Raw genomic sequence first — 13,196 nt, 5'->3', positions numbered from 1 at the left:
CCAGCTGCTGGCAAATAGTTACTGTCTGTCTATTGTTGTATTTCAGGGACGTGCACTTGTCGTGTTTCATGTTAGGATATAGCTGATTATTAATATTGTTATTATTATAATTGTTATGGCAGCATAATCTGTATAAATCCACATAGCGAGTAAAACATACAAGAGGAAATAAGAGATGAAAGCCAAGTGATGCAGCAGTAGAGGGATGCAGAGAAATACCCGGTTACTCCTAACAGGTGTACCTGGAGATGTCTAGTACTATCTAGTCAGAGCGTATCATACATTCAGCAGAATAACGCCATTCAGTGCAATGTTAAAGGGTTTATTCAGCAAAACAGATATTCCTAAAAAAAACAGGCACATATACAGTAGCCTCCATTGTCAGGATCCATGGCAGGTGTGTTACTGCAGTATTGGTAGAGGACCATTAATATCTGCTTCACATCATGTACAGTCCCATGTGAAAAGCCAGTCCTGTAATAACTAGTAAGTATAATAGTCGTCGCACTTCCTGGAGCTATAAATGGTATTTTGTGTTTATTAGTAGCTGCAGTATAGCACCATGCAGAGTGAACAGGTGCATCGCTATGTAGCCACTGTGTATGAATGGGTGTAGTATGGTATGCCGGCGCTCGGGCTCCCGGCGACCAGCATACCGGCGCCGTGAGCCCGACCGCCGGCATACCGACATCGTGGCGAGCGCAAAGGAGCCCCTTGCGGGCTCGCCACGCTACGGGCACGGTGGCGCGCTATGCGCGCCACACTATTTTATTCTCCCTCCAGGGGGGTCGTGGACCCCCACGAGGGAGAATAGTTGTCGGTATGCCGGGTGTCGGGATTGCCGACACATGGTCATAATGTTGATAATCCATTTGCCAGATATTCCTAATACATTTTTCATGAATGGCGACATAGTGAATGACGACATAGGGCCTAATTCAGACCTGATCGTGGGGGTAATTCCAAGTTGATCGCAGCAGGAATTCTGTTAGCAACTGGGCAAAACCATGTGCACTGCAGGGGAGGCAGATATAACATGTGCAGAGAGAGTTAGATTTGGGTGTTGTGAGTTCAATCTGCAATCTAATTTGCAGTGTAAAAGTAAAGCAGCCAGTATTACCCTGCACAGAAATAAAATAACCCACCCAAATCTAACTCTCTCTGCAAATGTTATATCTGCCACACCTGCAGTGCACATGGTTTTGCCCAACTACTAAAAAATTTCCTGCTGCGATCAACTTGGAATTACCCCCCGTAGCAGCAACTTTGCTAGCAGATGGGCAAAACCATGTGCACTGCAGGGGGGGGTATAGATGTAACATGTGCAGAGAGAGTTAGATTTGGGTGGGGTGTGTTCAAACTGAAATCTAAATTGCAGTGTAAAAATAAAGCAGCCAGTATTTACCCTGCACAGAAACAATATAACACACCCAAATCTAACTCTCTGTGCACATGTTACATCTGCCCCCCCTGCAGTGCACATGGGCCCTCATTCCGAGTTGTTCGCTCGGTAAAAATCTTCGCATCGCAGCGATTTTCCGCTTAATGCGCATGCGCAATGTCCGCACTGCGACTGCGCCAAGTAAATTTGCTATGCACTTAGTAATTTTACTCACGGCTTTTTCATCGTTCTGGCGATCGTAATGTGATTGACAGGAAATGGGTGTTACTGGGCGGAAACAGGCCGTTTTATGGGCGTGTGGGAAAAAACGCTACCGTTTCCGGAAAAAACGCAGGAGTGGCCGGAGAAACGGAGGAGTGTCTGGGCGAACGCTGGGAGTGTTTGTGACGTCAAACCAGGAACGACAAGCACTGAACTGATCGCAGATGCCGAGTAAGTGTGAAGCTACTCAGAAACTGCTACGAGGTGTGTAATCGCAATATTGCGAATACATTGTTCGCAATTTTAAGATGCTAAGATTCACTCCCAGTAGGCGGCGGCTTAGCGTGAGCAACTCTGCTAAAATCGCCTTGCGAGCGAACAACTCGGAATGACCTCCATGGTTTTGCCCATCTGCTAACAAAGTTGCTGCTACGATCAGGTCTGAATTAGGCCACTACTGCCTTCATACCCAGATTGGGCTGTCCATTGTCTGATGTCAGCTGCCCAGGTAATACAGATCCTAATTTCTTTCTAGGTTTTTAGAAGCTCCTTCCTCTGGTCCCAAGATGGCTGCTTCGTCGTCATCTAATATAGAGGATGAAAGTTTAAAAGGCTGTGAAGTTTACGTGCAAAAGTTCAACATCCAGCAAATCCTGAAAGAATGCATTGTGAACTTGTGCATTGCAAAACCCGACCGTCCCATGAAGTTCTTGAGAGAACACTTTGAAAAATTGGAGAAGGTCAGTGGTTCTACATCCCTATGATTGTTCTGTTTATGTATGAAAATACATGTTACCAAATTGTGTAGCTAATGTGTGACTATGAACAACTATGAGAAAGCCGAGCATATAGTTCAATATAATAGATCTGATTCTGAGAAGCACCCAGCTCCATTCATGTGTGGCCACATTTTAGAATGCGGATATATTGCTAACGGAATGCTAATGCATCGCCCCACTGTTTTTCTGTTCACAGGCGCAACTCTCCTCTTGTTATATCCACACTAAGGGGGTTATTCAGAGTTGTTAGCAATTGGGCAAGGATTCAGTATGAAATCCCGACTGTCGGGATCCCGGCACTCAATATGCTAACATCGGGATCCCAACAGTAGAAATCCTGACCTTGAGCTCAGTGTGTGCCGTCGTGGGGTTCACTGCGCTCGCCATACTATTATATTCCCCCTCGGGTGGTGGCGGGGACCACCACCCTAGAGAGAATACCAGCCGTCTGTCGGGATTTTGACCGCCGGCAGTTCCCCTGCTGTCAGGATTCCTGCAATGGTATTTTCGAACGCCGGGATCCCGTCGTTCAGGTAATTAACTGCATCCCTTGGGCAAAACCATGTAGCACTGCAGATGGGGTACATGTGACATGTGCAGAGAGAGTTAGATTTGGATGGGGTGTGTTCAAACTGAAATCTAAATTGCAGTGTAAAAATAAAGCAGCCAGTATTTACCCTGCACAGAAACAATATAACACACCCAAATCTAGTTCTCTCTGCACATGTTACATCTGCCCCACCTGCAGTGCAACATGGTTTTGCCCAATTGCTTTTTTGGTTTGCTAACAACTCTGAATTGCCCGGAAACCCCCCTCCTTTTAGCAAGTGGCTCAAATTATAACAACAATAGCAATGGTATATAATACGATTACTAGAGTGCCGCCACATCATGCAGTTTAAGGGACAGAGCAGAGCTGCTGCATGTGCCCAGTGGTAACAGCTTTTTATTCCAAGCTTGCTGTGTGTGTGTGGATCTGAGTCCTCAATCATTGCACTGGACCAGAGAGTAGCTACCAGGAAGAAGAGGCAGGAGCTTTACAATGAAGTGGGAGAATGTGTGCTTAGAAAGTGCAGTACTGGTTCTATTATGTGTGTGTATTTATTTATTATGGGATGTTTAACCTTTTCCTGACCACTTATTTACATTATTTAAATATTTGATATAGCCTATACTATAGACGATCTATAGTGTTAAATATTTTTACAGTATCAAATGTATAAAAAAACCCTAATGTTTACAGTAATGTCCAGGGTCGTTACTATGTTCTTCTACCGCACACCCAGACTCCCGCACTTGCTCCAATGTTTCACAGAGTGGGAGATTGTGGACCGCATTTGGAAACCCCCCGCTAGAAATCCTGCATTTGCCACTGATTACATATCAGTGCAATTACAAATAATTACATGTAGTAGTTTGCTGACCCTCACTAGGTTCATTTGCAGGCAAGTGGTGACTTCTGAATGTAATTAGCAATACCGATATCGCCATGTACAGGTCATTAATGGTAGTGCACCTAATAAATACCAGCAAACACTTTTCAGGCGGTTTATCAGTTGTAGCTTTGTTTGGATGCAAGTCATGTGTTTAATGGCTGAATAATGAAATTGCTTATCAGCGGAGATAGTCAGCTGACCCCAGCATGCTGCATATTGATTGTCTGCTGTATAGCATCCAGACTGCTGAACTAGCCTTTATATGTAAAATCTGAGTCACAGGGCCTGATTCAGCCGCAGCATGATTTGCATGCAAATGTAGCTGGAGACATCTTTTGTAAAAAAACACCCACCGTTGGATTTTCTGATGCGTGGCCTGTGTCTGAAGAAGCAGCATCAGGTTACCATAGCATACAATGCTATCTGCGTCTTAAGATGCAGCATCAGGTCACCATCGCACACAACGCTGTCTGCATCAGAAGTCACAGCATCAGGTCACCATCGCGCACAACGCTGTCTGCGTCTGAAGATGCAGCATCATGTCACCATCGCACATAATGCTGTTTGTGTCTGAAGATGCAGCATCAGGTCACCATTGCACACAATGCTGTCTGCGTTCAAAGACACAGCATCAGGTCACCATCGCACACAATGCTGTCTGCGTCCGAAGACACAGCATCAGGTCGCCATCGCACACAATGCTGCTTGCGTCCGAAGACACAGCATCAGGTCGCCATCGCACACAATGTTGTCTGTGTCCGAAGACGCAGCATCAGGTCACCATCGCACACAGTACTGTCTGCGTCCGAAGACACAGCATCAGGTCACCATTGCACACAACGCTGTCTGTATCCGAAGATACAGCATCAGGTCACCATCGCACATTGGGGGTCATTCCGAGTTGATCGCTAGCTGCATTTGTTCGCAGCGCAGCGATCAGGCTAAAAAATGGCAGTTCTGCGCATGCGTGTGTGGCGCAATGCGCACGCGCGACGTACGGCAGCAACGAATGATGTAGTTTTGCACAGGGTCTAGTGATGCATTTCAGTCGCACTGGTTGCCGCAGAGTGATTGACATGAAGTGGGCGTTTTTGGGTGTCAACTGACCGTTTTCAGGGAGTGTGCGGAAAAACGCAGGCATGCCAGGAAAAACGCAGGCGTGGCTGGGCGAATGCTGGGCGGGTTTGTGACGTCAAATCCGAAACTGAACAGTCTGAAGTGATCGCAAGCGCTGAGTAAGTTTTGAGCTACTCTGAAACTACACAAAAATTTTTTGTAGCCGCTCTGCGATACAACCGATCGCACTTCTCCTAAGCTAAAATACACTCCCAGTGGGCGGCGGCATAGCGTTTGCACAGCTGCTAAAAACTGCTAGCGAGCGATCAACTCGGAATGACTCCCACTATCCTTAATCGGTAGAGTGGTTGATCTCCAGTTACCTGGTACAGTATAACCACCTTTGTAGCATTGTTTATGTGTCACAAAAAGTGACTTATACTTAGAGATAGGCCTTGCAATCACCTTTAATATTTGTGGTCTTTTAATATTTTAAATAGATGCTGGAATTGGCAGGACTTTACACAACACATGTTCAATAACTATTCTTAGAGGAATTTCGTATCAAATCTTCTTTCTCATACGTCCTAGAGGATGCTGGGGACTCCAGAAGGACCATGGGGTATAGACGGATCCGCAGGAGCTTAGGCACACTATAAAGACTTAAACTGGGTGTGAACTGGCTCCTCCCTCTATGCCCCTCCTCCAGACCTCAGTTAGAAAACTGTGCCCAGGAGTGATGGGTCACACACTAGGGGAGCTCTACTGAGTTTCTCTAAAAGACTTTATGTTAGGTTTTTTATTTTCAGGGAGACCTGCTGGCTACAGGCTCCCTGCATCGTGGGACTGAGGGGAGAGAAGCAAGACCTACTTCTTCTTAGTTTAAGGGCTCTGCTTCTCGGCTACTGGACACCATTAGCTCCAGAGGGTTCGATCACTTGGTGCGCCTAGCTGCTTGTTCCCGGAGCCACGCCGTCACCCCCCTCACAGAAGCCAGAAGAAAGAAGCCGGGTGAGTATGTGAAGAACAGAAGACTTCAGTGACGGCAGAAGACTTCAGTAACGGAGATACAGCGGTCGCGCTGCGCTCCATGCTCCCACACACCAACGCACTCACAGGGTGCAGGGCACTGGGGGGGGAGCGCCCTGGGCAGCAGGTTGCTGATTTCTTTTTGTGGCTGGCAGAAAAGCATTTGGGTGCCTGAGCACCGTGTCCCATACCCCCGCCAGCATATACTGCGCGCTGCGCGCCATTACTCCCCCGCCGCCGGCTTCCACGGGTGCAGGGCGCTGGGGAGGGAGCGCCCTGGGCAGACATTTAACAGTTCTCTGTGTGACACTCTGGCGGTGCCGGGGCTCCATGTCCCGGACACCCGCCAGTATGTGTAGCGCACTAGGCGCCATTTCTTCCCCGCCGCCGGCTCTCACGGGTGCAGGGCGCTGGGGGGGAGCGCCCTGGGCAGCATATTACAACTTGCAGAGTTAAGCTGGCGGTGCCGGGGCTCCGTGTCTCGGACCCCGCCAGCGTGTTGTAGCGCACTGTGCGCCATCTCTCCACCGCCACCAGGTCCATGGGTGCAGGGCGCTGGGGGGGAGCGTCCTGGGCAGCATGTCTTGAATTTTCCCGGGCGGGGGAACATACCCGGACTCCGGGTGTCTTCACCCCGCCAGGGCACCGCAGCGTGCGCGCTGCGCTCCATCGCTCCCACACACCAACGGTTTCCGTGGGTGCGGGGCGCGGGGGGGGGCACCCTGGGCTGCGTTTTGGATATATAGGGGTATATACAGGGGATTAATCCCTGTATATAGGTCCCCAGCTCAATTGAAGATATATGTTTGGGCGGGCTTAAGCGCGCCGGGAGGGGGCGGAGCTAAGCCCTTACACAGGAGTCGGCGCCATTTTTCCTCAGGTCCCCGCCTAGATTTACTGTATGGTAAGAAGGAGGGGGGACACAGTGTTTTTTAATGCTATATGGGTGTAATATAGCATTATGTTAAATAATGGACGCATAATCCTTGTGTTGTTACATAAATTCACTGTTTCCCTGTTTATTTACCCACTATTGGTTAGTCGACATGTGTCGACAGGTGTGAGGGCTTTGTCAAAAGCTCCTATGAGGATAACTGTCGGTTTCGCCGACGCTTGGCGGTTCTTGATTCAAACAACTAAGTATTAGGAGGTTGCTTTTGTGTGCTTAAAAACAAGTAAACACGCTAGGGGAGACACGGTGGTCTGTCGATGCCCTGTCGGCATCAACGGTATTTCCTGGGTAAAAGAATTAACAGGCTGTTATTGCCTTGTACCTGTATTTGTATATATATATATATTTATATATATATGTGGGGGGAGTGTTATTACAATTGTATATGTATGCTTCCCTCAGACCCCTTGGGGTACCAAGATTATTATTATTTTTGCTGCTTACTATTCCGTGCTGTCGACATTTACTCAGTTTCTGTCGGCCGTAACGTTCCTGGTAGATCCACATTGGGGTCATGTCAGTACATGGTCATACACATTCACAACACATTACTGTCACTAGGGACCTGACGGGTCTGGACAATCCACTTGCGTATAGATTATATCTATATGTGTATATATGTAGATATAGGTTTATATATGCATGGTTAAGATATATGTGTTTTATTGTGTATTACCTGATGTATATCCATGAATGCTGAATTAATGGTATTCTTATCATGTGCTGGTCGCTCTGTTGATTAAGCTCTAGATTGGCCGGGACGAGTTGGTTTCGATCCTCTCAGGGAGTACGAATATTATTCTCTTCACAACGCGGAGAGAAAATTATGACAGTCAACTCCTGGTCGACGCAGAGCCCGGTCGCAAAGGATCATACATAGGCAGCTAAGTGAAATTTTATTTCTATACTTTGACCTTATTTGCACTGTATGCACTTGAGGGAGTGTTGTAGTCGGGTAGGCATCCAAAAGAATTACCCTACCCAGAGTGGGTAGGCTTGCCTATGTTTATTCTACATTATAACATTACAGCAGGCTGCCACGTGACAGCAGATGGTGTGACCGGTAAAATGCGGAGGAGGTCTTCGGGAGTTGCTGGTGGGAGGTATACAGCTGTTTGGTGTGGCCTCTGTGCAGTCAATCTCAGCGGTTTCCGCTGGTAAGTCTGAATTCGTGAGTTAGCCTCTTTCACAACGGTTGGTGACGCATTCTTTTGTGGGATGCAGTCATTTTAACCGGTTCGATACCGTTCTTTTTTCCTTTTCTGTGTAGACAGTGGAAGGTGAAAAGGTAAGTGTTCTGCAGCCTTGTTAGGTTCGCAGAAGTGGACGTAGTTTTCTGTTTCCACTACATACACCACTTGTCGCTGAGTCTATCTGGCTGGTCCCCACTCCGGTGACCACTTATCTACTAATTTTCAGTTAGTCCAGGAATAGACTAGGACCTGTGAGTTATTTATAGAAGCCAAAGGGGAACATTCTGAGTTACGGTTGTTTCCCCTTACTGTTTTTTCTAATAGATCTTGCCTTTCCCCTATGGAAGGGGAGGTAGTAAGCGACGCCATACAGGGGTGCGTCACGTTCAGGACATTGTCTGGTTGTCCCTGTATAAAGGTGCATATCGTTGTTTATCTCTGACTGTTCTTCGACGCAGGGATTGGCTGTTGTTCCCAACGACGCAGATGTCAGAAGTGGGTTGGAAAGAGGTCTGAGGATCCAGAGTTGGATCGGCTTTGAGGTGACACCTCATCAATAGGTTCCGTTAATAAGACAGATGGGTGCGGCCTAAGAGGCCTTTTTCGGTGAGCAGGTCTAATACCAGAGTGGTTTTCATGGGACCAGTTGGAAATGGGGTCCGGGTCCGGGTCTCACCTGCGCATGCACCGGAATATAATCAAAACGGCCAGGACATCGCTCCTGTGGTGTCTGCTCGGTTCTTTCCTTCTAGAGGAATGAAGGTTAGGGATCCAGGTTTAGATCCTGGTGTCCGTGCATACAGTTCTCCGAAGCTGGGGAGCAGTCCTTTGCAAGGGACGTATTTCCAGTGGATGAGGTCAAGTTGGGAAACTTGTCTGCTGTAAGCTTTCTTGAATTAAGAGCTATTTTAGACGAATGTATTCTTCGTGTTCTGCCCGTGTTAATTCTGCCAGACGACTTGTCAGCAATGGCGTAAGTAAGCCACTAGGGCGGAACAAGGAGCAAAGCGGCAATGACAGAAGATGCACAGTTTGCAGTTGAGTGGGAAGTCTGGTAAACGCTATATTAGCAGTCTTCGTTTCGGAGGTAAACGACGGAGAAATAGATTTCCTCTGCGGACACGATATCCAGCCGAGAAAAATTCTGTCATCATCGAGAAGCTTTCCCAGATGTGACAAGTCTTTGAGGAGTGTCACAATTGGACATGTTGGCGTCACGCCTCAACGAGAGGCCTTGAGGAGATTGTTCCAGGTCAAGGGACACTCAAGATATAGCAGTGGACATCCTCGTGACACCGTGGGTGTTTTTAGTCGGTCTAGGTGGCCTCTCCGTTTCACTTTTCTGACAGTGGTAAGCGTAAGATGATCGAAGGTTCCGATGATCCTCTTAAATCCGGTCTAGCCAGCGAGGGTTGGCTATCCAGTTTTTCATGGTTTACTTATAGAAAATTACTGCCCTCTTCCTTTACGTGAGGTAATGTTACAACAAGATCAGGGCGTGTATCAGGACTTACCGCGGCTGCGTCTGACGGCGGGCCGGTTGAATGTCATATCCTAAGCCGAACGGGAGTTCCCAGTGAAGTCGTTTCTTCAATTCTTCAGGCTAGGAAAGAACTAACGGCATTGCGTTACCACTGTTGTTGGAGTAATAATGTGTCTCGGTGTGTATCCAGGAAGGCTCCTATGGAGGACTTTCAGCTAGGTCGTGCTTATCCATACTTTACAAGCCGATGTGGAGGCAAGCCTAATAAGTTTCTTTACGAAATTTCTCTCTAGGAAAGTGGTCAGGCTATTGACTTTAACGTCCGCAAGGCGGGTGTCGGAAGTGGTGGTTTTGTCTCGCAAGAGCCTTGTTTGATCTTTCAGGTGTATAGAGAGGAATTGAGTACTCGGTTGGTAGTTCTACCAAGAGTGGTTTCTGGGTTTCGCAGAAATCGGCCTATTCTGATGCCGGGGGTTACTTAGGCATTAGCTGGTTCAAATTCCCTTGATCTAGCCAGGGATTTGAGTATGTAGGTCATCAATTTGGCTCAGTTTGGAGAAACAGAGGCCCTGTTTGTTTGGTATGTTCCCAGCTTGGTTTGGGAGACTGCGTTATGCAGTCTGTTACATGCTGAATCTGTGATGCGGTTTGGCATGTTCGTTCTACGGCTGATTTGCCGTCACCGAAGTCGGTGGAGGTTCCTTCTTTTGGGAAGATGGGCTTTTCTTGGGCGGATGCCCGAGGAGTCTCGGCGGTTCAACTTTGCCGAGCGGATTCTTGGTCGAGATCAAACGCTTTTGCTATGCTCTACAAGTTTGATACCCTGATTTTTGGGGACATTATGTTTGCTCATTCGGTGCTGCAGAGTCGTCCGCACTCTCCCGTCCTTTTGGAGTCCCCAGCATCCTCTAGGACGTATGAGAAAATAGGATTTTAGTACCTACCGGTAAATCCTTTTCTCTTAGTCCGTAGAGGATGCTGGGCGCCCGTATGGTGTCTGCAGTTATTGCTTTTGGTTACACCCTGGTGGTGTGTCTTCTCTGTCTGGCGGTTGCTACCGTTGTTCATGACATGGCATGCGGGGTCTTAATTTTGCTTCTGTGGACACACGGGTTGTGTTACATATTTTCTCAGCATGTGGCTGTGTTTTGTTCATTGCCGTTGGCTGGTATTCTGCTGAATGCCACGTTCTACGGTGTGTTTGAGGTGTGAGCTGGTATGACACTCACCGTGTTTATAACAATAAATTCTTTCCTCGAAATTGTCCATCTCTCCTGGGCACGGTTTTCTAACTGAGGTCTGGAGGAGGGACATAGAGGGAGGAGCCAGTTCACACCCAGTTTAAGTCTTTATAGTGTGCCCAAGCTCCTGCGGATCCGTCTATACCCCATGGTCCTTTTGGTGTCCCCAGCATCCTCTACGGACTAAGAGAAAAGGATTTACCGGTAGGTACTAAAATCCTATTATTTCTACATTAGTTGGACAATAAAAATAAAATAAAAATAAAGGTTCTAAATGCAGAACGTGCTGAATTTGTAGAGGAATCCACCCACAACACTCACTTGGATGGGAAAGGGAACTGCTGTGTGAACTGGGGACTACTGGGCATAGTACCAACTTGCAATGCGGGAAGGGCGTGTGACTCAGTGAATAGGGTGTTTGTCACAAACATCCAATTTTATCCTAGATTCAAATATACTTGTTGTGTTATTGCAGCAGGCCAGTCCTGGCTGCTGGATAATACTCTATGGCTAGATTTTGAGCCTGAAATTTAAAACAACAACAATATTTAATGCAGAACTGTGTGTTATGGAGTTGCTATTATTGCAGCTTTTCATTTTGAAAGCTGCCACTTAGTAAATCTGACCTTAAATGCCAGTACTCCCAGTATTAGGCAGCTGGGAACTCGGGTAGCTCAGCTGATGGACCTGAAACAGAAATTCTGAATAAATTGTGGGGAAAAAATATCCAAGATTATTATTGTGTTTTCTTCTATCAATGTTACAATGACAATACTGAAAGAAAAACTAAACCTAATCTTATTCTTTTCTTTCTTTTTTGTTCACTTAATAAATATATTAAGAGATGAATATGGAATTATTCTTTTGTTACACAACTTCCTAAAACTGTGTTAAACACTGCAATACTCGAGTTATTGTTTCTGTCCCATAATTAGATTATCTCTGTCCTGCCGGGTGTAGTATGGTATGTCGGCGGCCGGGCTCCCGGCGACCAGCATACCGGCGCCGGAAGCCCGACCGCCGGCATCCCGACAGCGTGGCGAGCGCAAATGAGCCCCTTGCGGGCTCTCTGTGCTCGCCACGCTGCGGGCACGGTGGCGCGCTACGCACGCCATGCTATTTATTTATTCTCCCTCCAGGGGTGTCGTGGACCCCCACAAGGGAGATAAACTGTCGGTATGCCGGCTGTCGGGATCCCGGCGCCGGTATACTGTGCGCCGGGATCCCGACAGTTGGCAACCTGAAGACCACCTGTCCTGCCAGCCAATGGGGTCTATTTACTAAGGCTTGGAGAGTAATGCAGTACCAACCAATCATCTCCTCTTAAACTCAGCCTGTAACATGGCAGTTAGGAGCTGATTGGCTGTTACTTCATCTTTCTCCACTTTTTCTCCCTCCAAGGCTTAGCAAATAGAACCCTTATAGTCTTCATGCTAGGCTGGTTTTAGCAGGGCGCCATGCCCTGCCTGAATTTTTAAACAGCAAAATGTCCCTGCCCTTTTAGCTGCGCCCTGCCTGGTGCTGTGCTGCCGCCGCATGAATAGATGCCATGCGCTATTCACATTAAGGGGACAGTGTGGGGGAAGCCCAGCACCTCCGTAAGTGCTGGGCACGCCGACAGCTGGGTACGCCCTCCAGAGTGGCACTGACTGGGCCATACTGCCCCCAATAGTATCGCCTGCAGGCCTGTGCCACCCCTCCCCGGCCACCCGCACCCGCTTTTTTTTACAATACAATATTGTTTCATAACATTTCTTTATTATAAACATTCACTTTCATAGTGCCAGTGTATTCTGTTGCGATTTACAATTGGGAACAAAACAATAGTAGAACAGTAATAAAACAAGACAAGGGTAATAACAGACAGGCAGAGAGATAAGAGGGCCCTGCTTGCAAATCTACAATCTATGAGGAAATAGACATTGATCCGTGAGGATAAGTGCTACACTTTGCTTATTGGTCCAGTCAGATTGCAGAGATTCTTGGTCGGCGACAGGATTCAGTCACACAGCAATGTTGGCCTGGGGTCAGCAGGAGGTGTGAGTGAGAACATATGTACAGTCACCATACGTGTGGGCTGCGCAGAGTGGAGGCAGTTGGGTTGGACAGCTTATGGACGTTATGTGGGTGGCTTTAGAATGTGATAGGTTTGAACGCTAGAGGAAAGCCTTACTGTGCGTGGGAGGGCATTCCACAGAGTGGCTGCAGCCCGAAAAGAGTCCTGTGATTGTGAGCAGGTAATGACTGTGGACGAGAGACGCAGATCTTGTGCAGAGCAGAGGGGTTGAGCTGGCAGATATTAACAGAGAAAACTAATTTGTCTAGTTTGCAAAAAAGACTGAGTATGTGCTCACCAATGGTCAAGATGTGGATCTGGTCATTCAAAAATGACTGGCATACAAAGGTAAGAGATGTAAGAGGTTC

General features: G+C 47.5%; 1 protein-coding gene across 3 annotated transcripts in view; it reads left to right on the top strand.

The window, feature by feature from the left end:
• Positions 1 to 13,196, top strand: part of PRKAR1B (protein kinase cAMP-dependent type I regulatory subunit beta) — a 428,398-nt gene that overhangs the window by 62,254 nt on the left and 352,948 nt on the right. For 2 of the 3 annotated variants that reach the window (XM_063934515.1, XM_063934516.1), the window contains exon 2: positions 2,139 to 2,343. In XM_063934515.1, coding sequence (XP_063790585.1) covers positions 2,139 to 2,343 — 205 coding nt within the window. Of the gene's footprint in view, positions 1 to 372; positions 487 to 2,138; positions 2,344 to 13,196 lie in introns of those variants that run through there. The other variant, XM_063934517.1, reaches the window with a different exon arrangement.

Source organism: Pseudophryne corroboree, chromosome 7 (genome assembly GCF_028390025.1).
Source record: "Pseudophryne corroboree isolate aPseCor3 chromosome 7, aPseCor3.hap2, whole genome shotgun sequence".
NCBI lineage: Eukaryota > Metazoa > Chordata > Amphibia > Anura > Myobatrachidae > Pseudophryne > Pseudophryne corroboree.
Note: the sequence above shows the minus strand (reverse complement) of the source record. Positions and strands in the feature narration are given on the sequence as shown.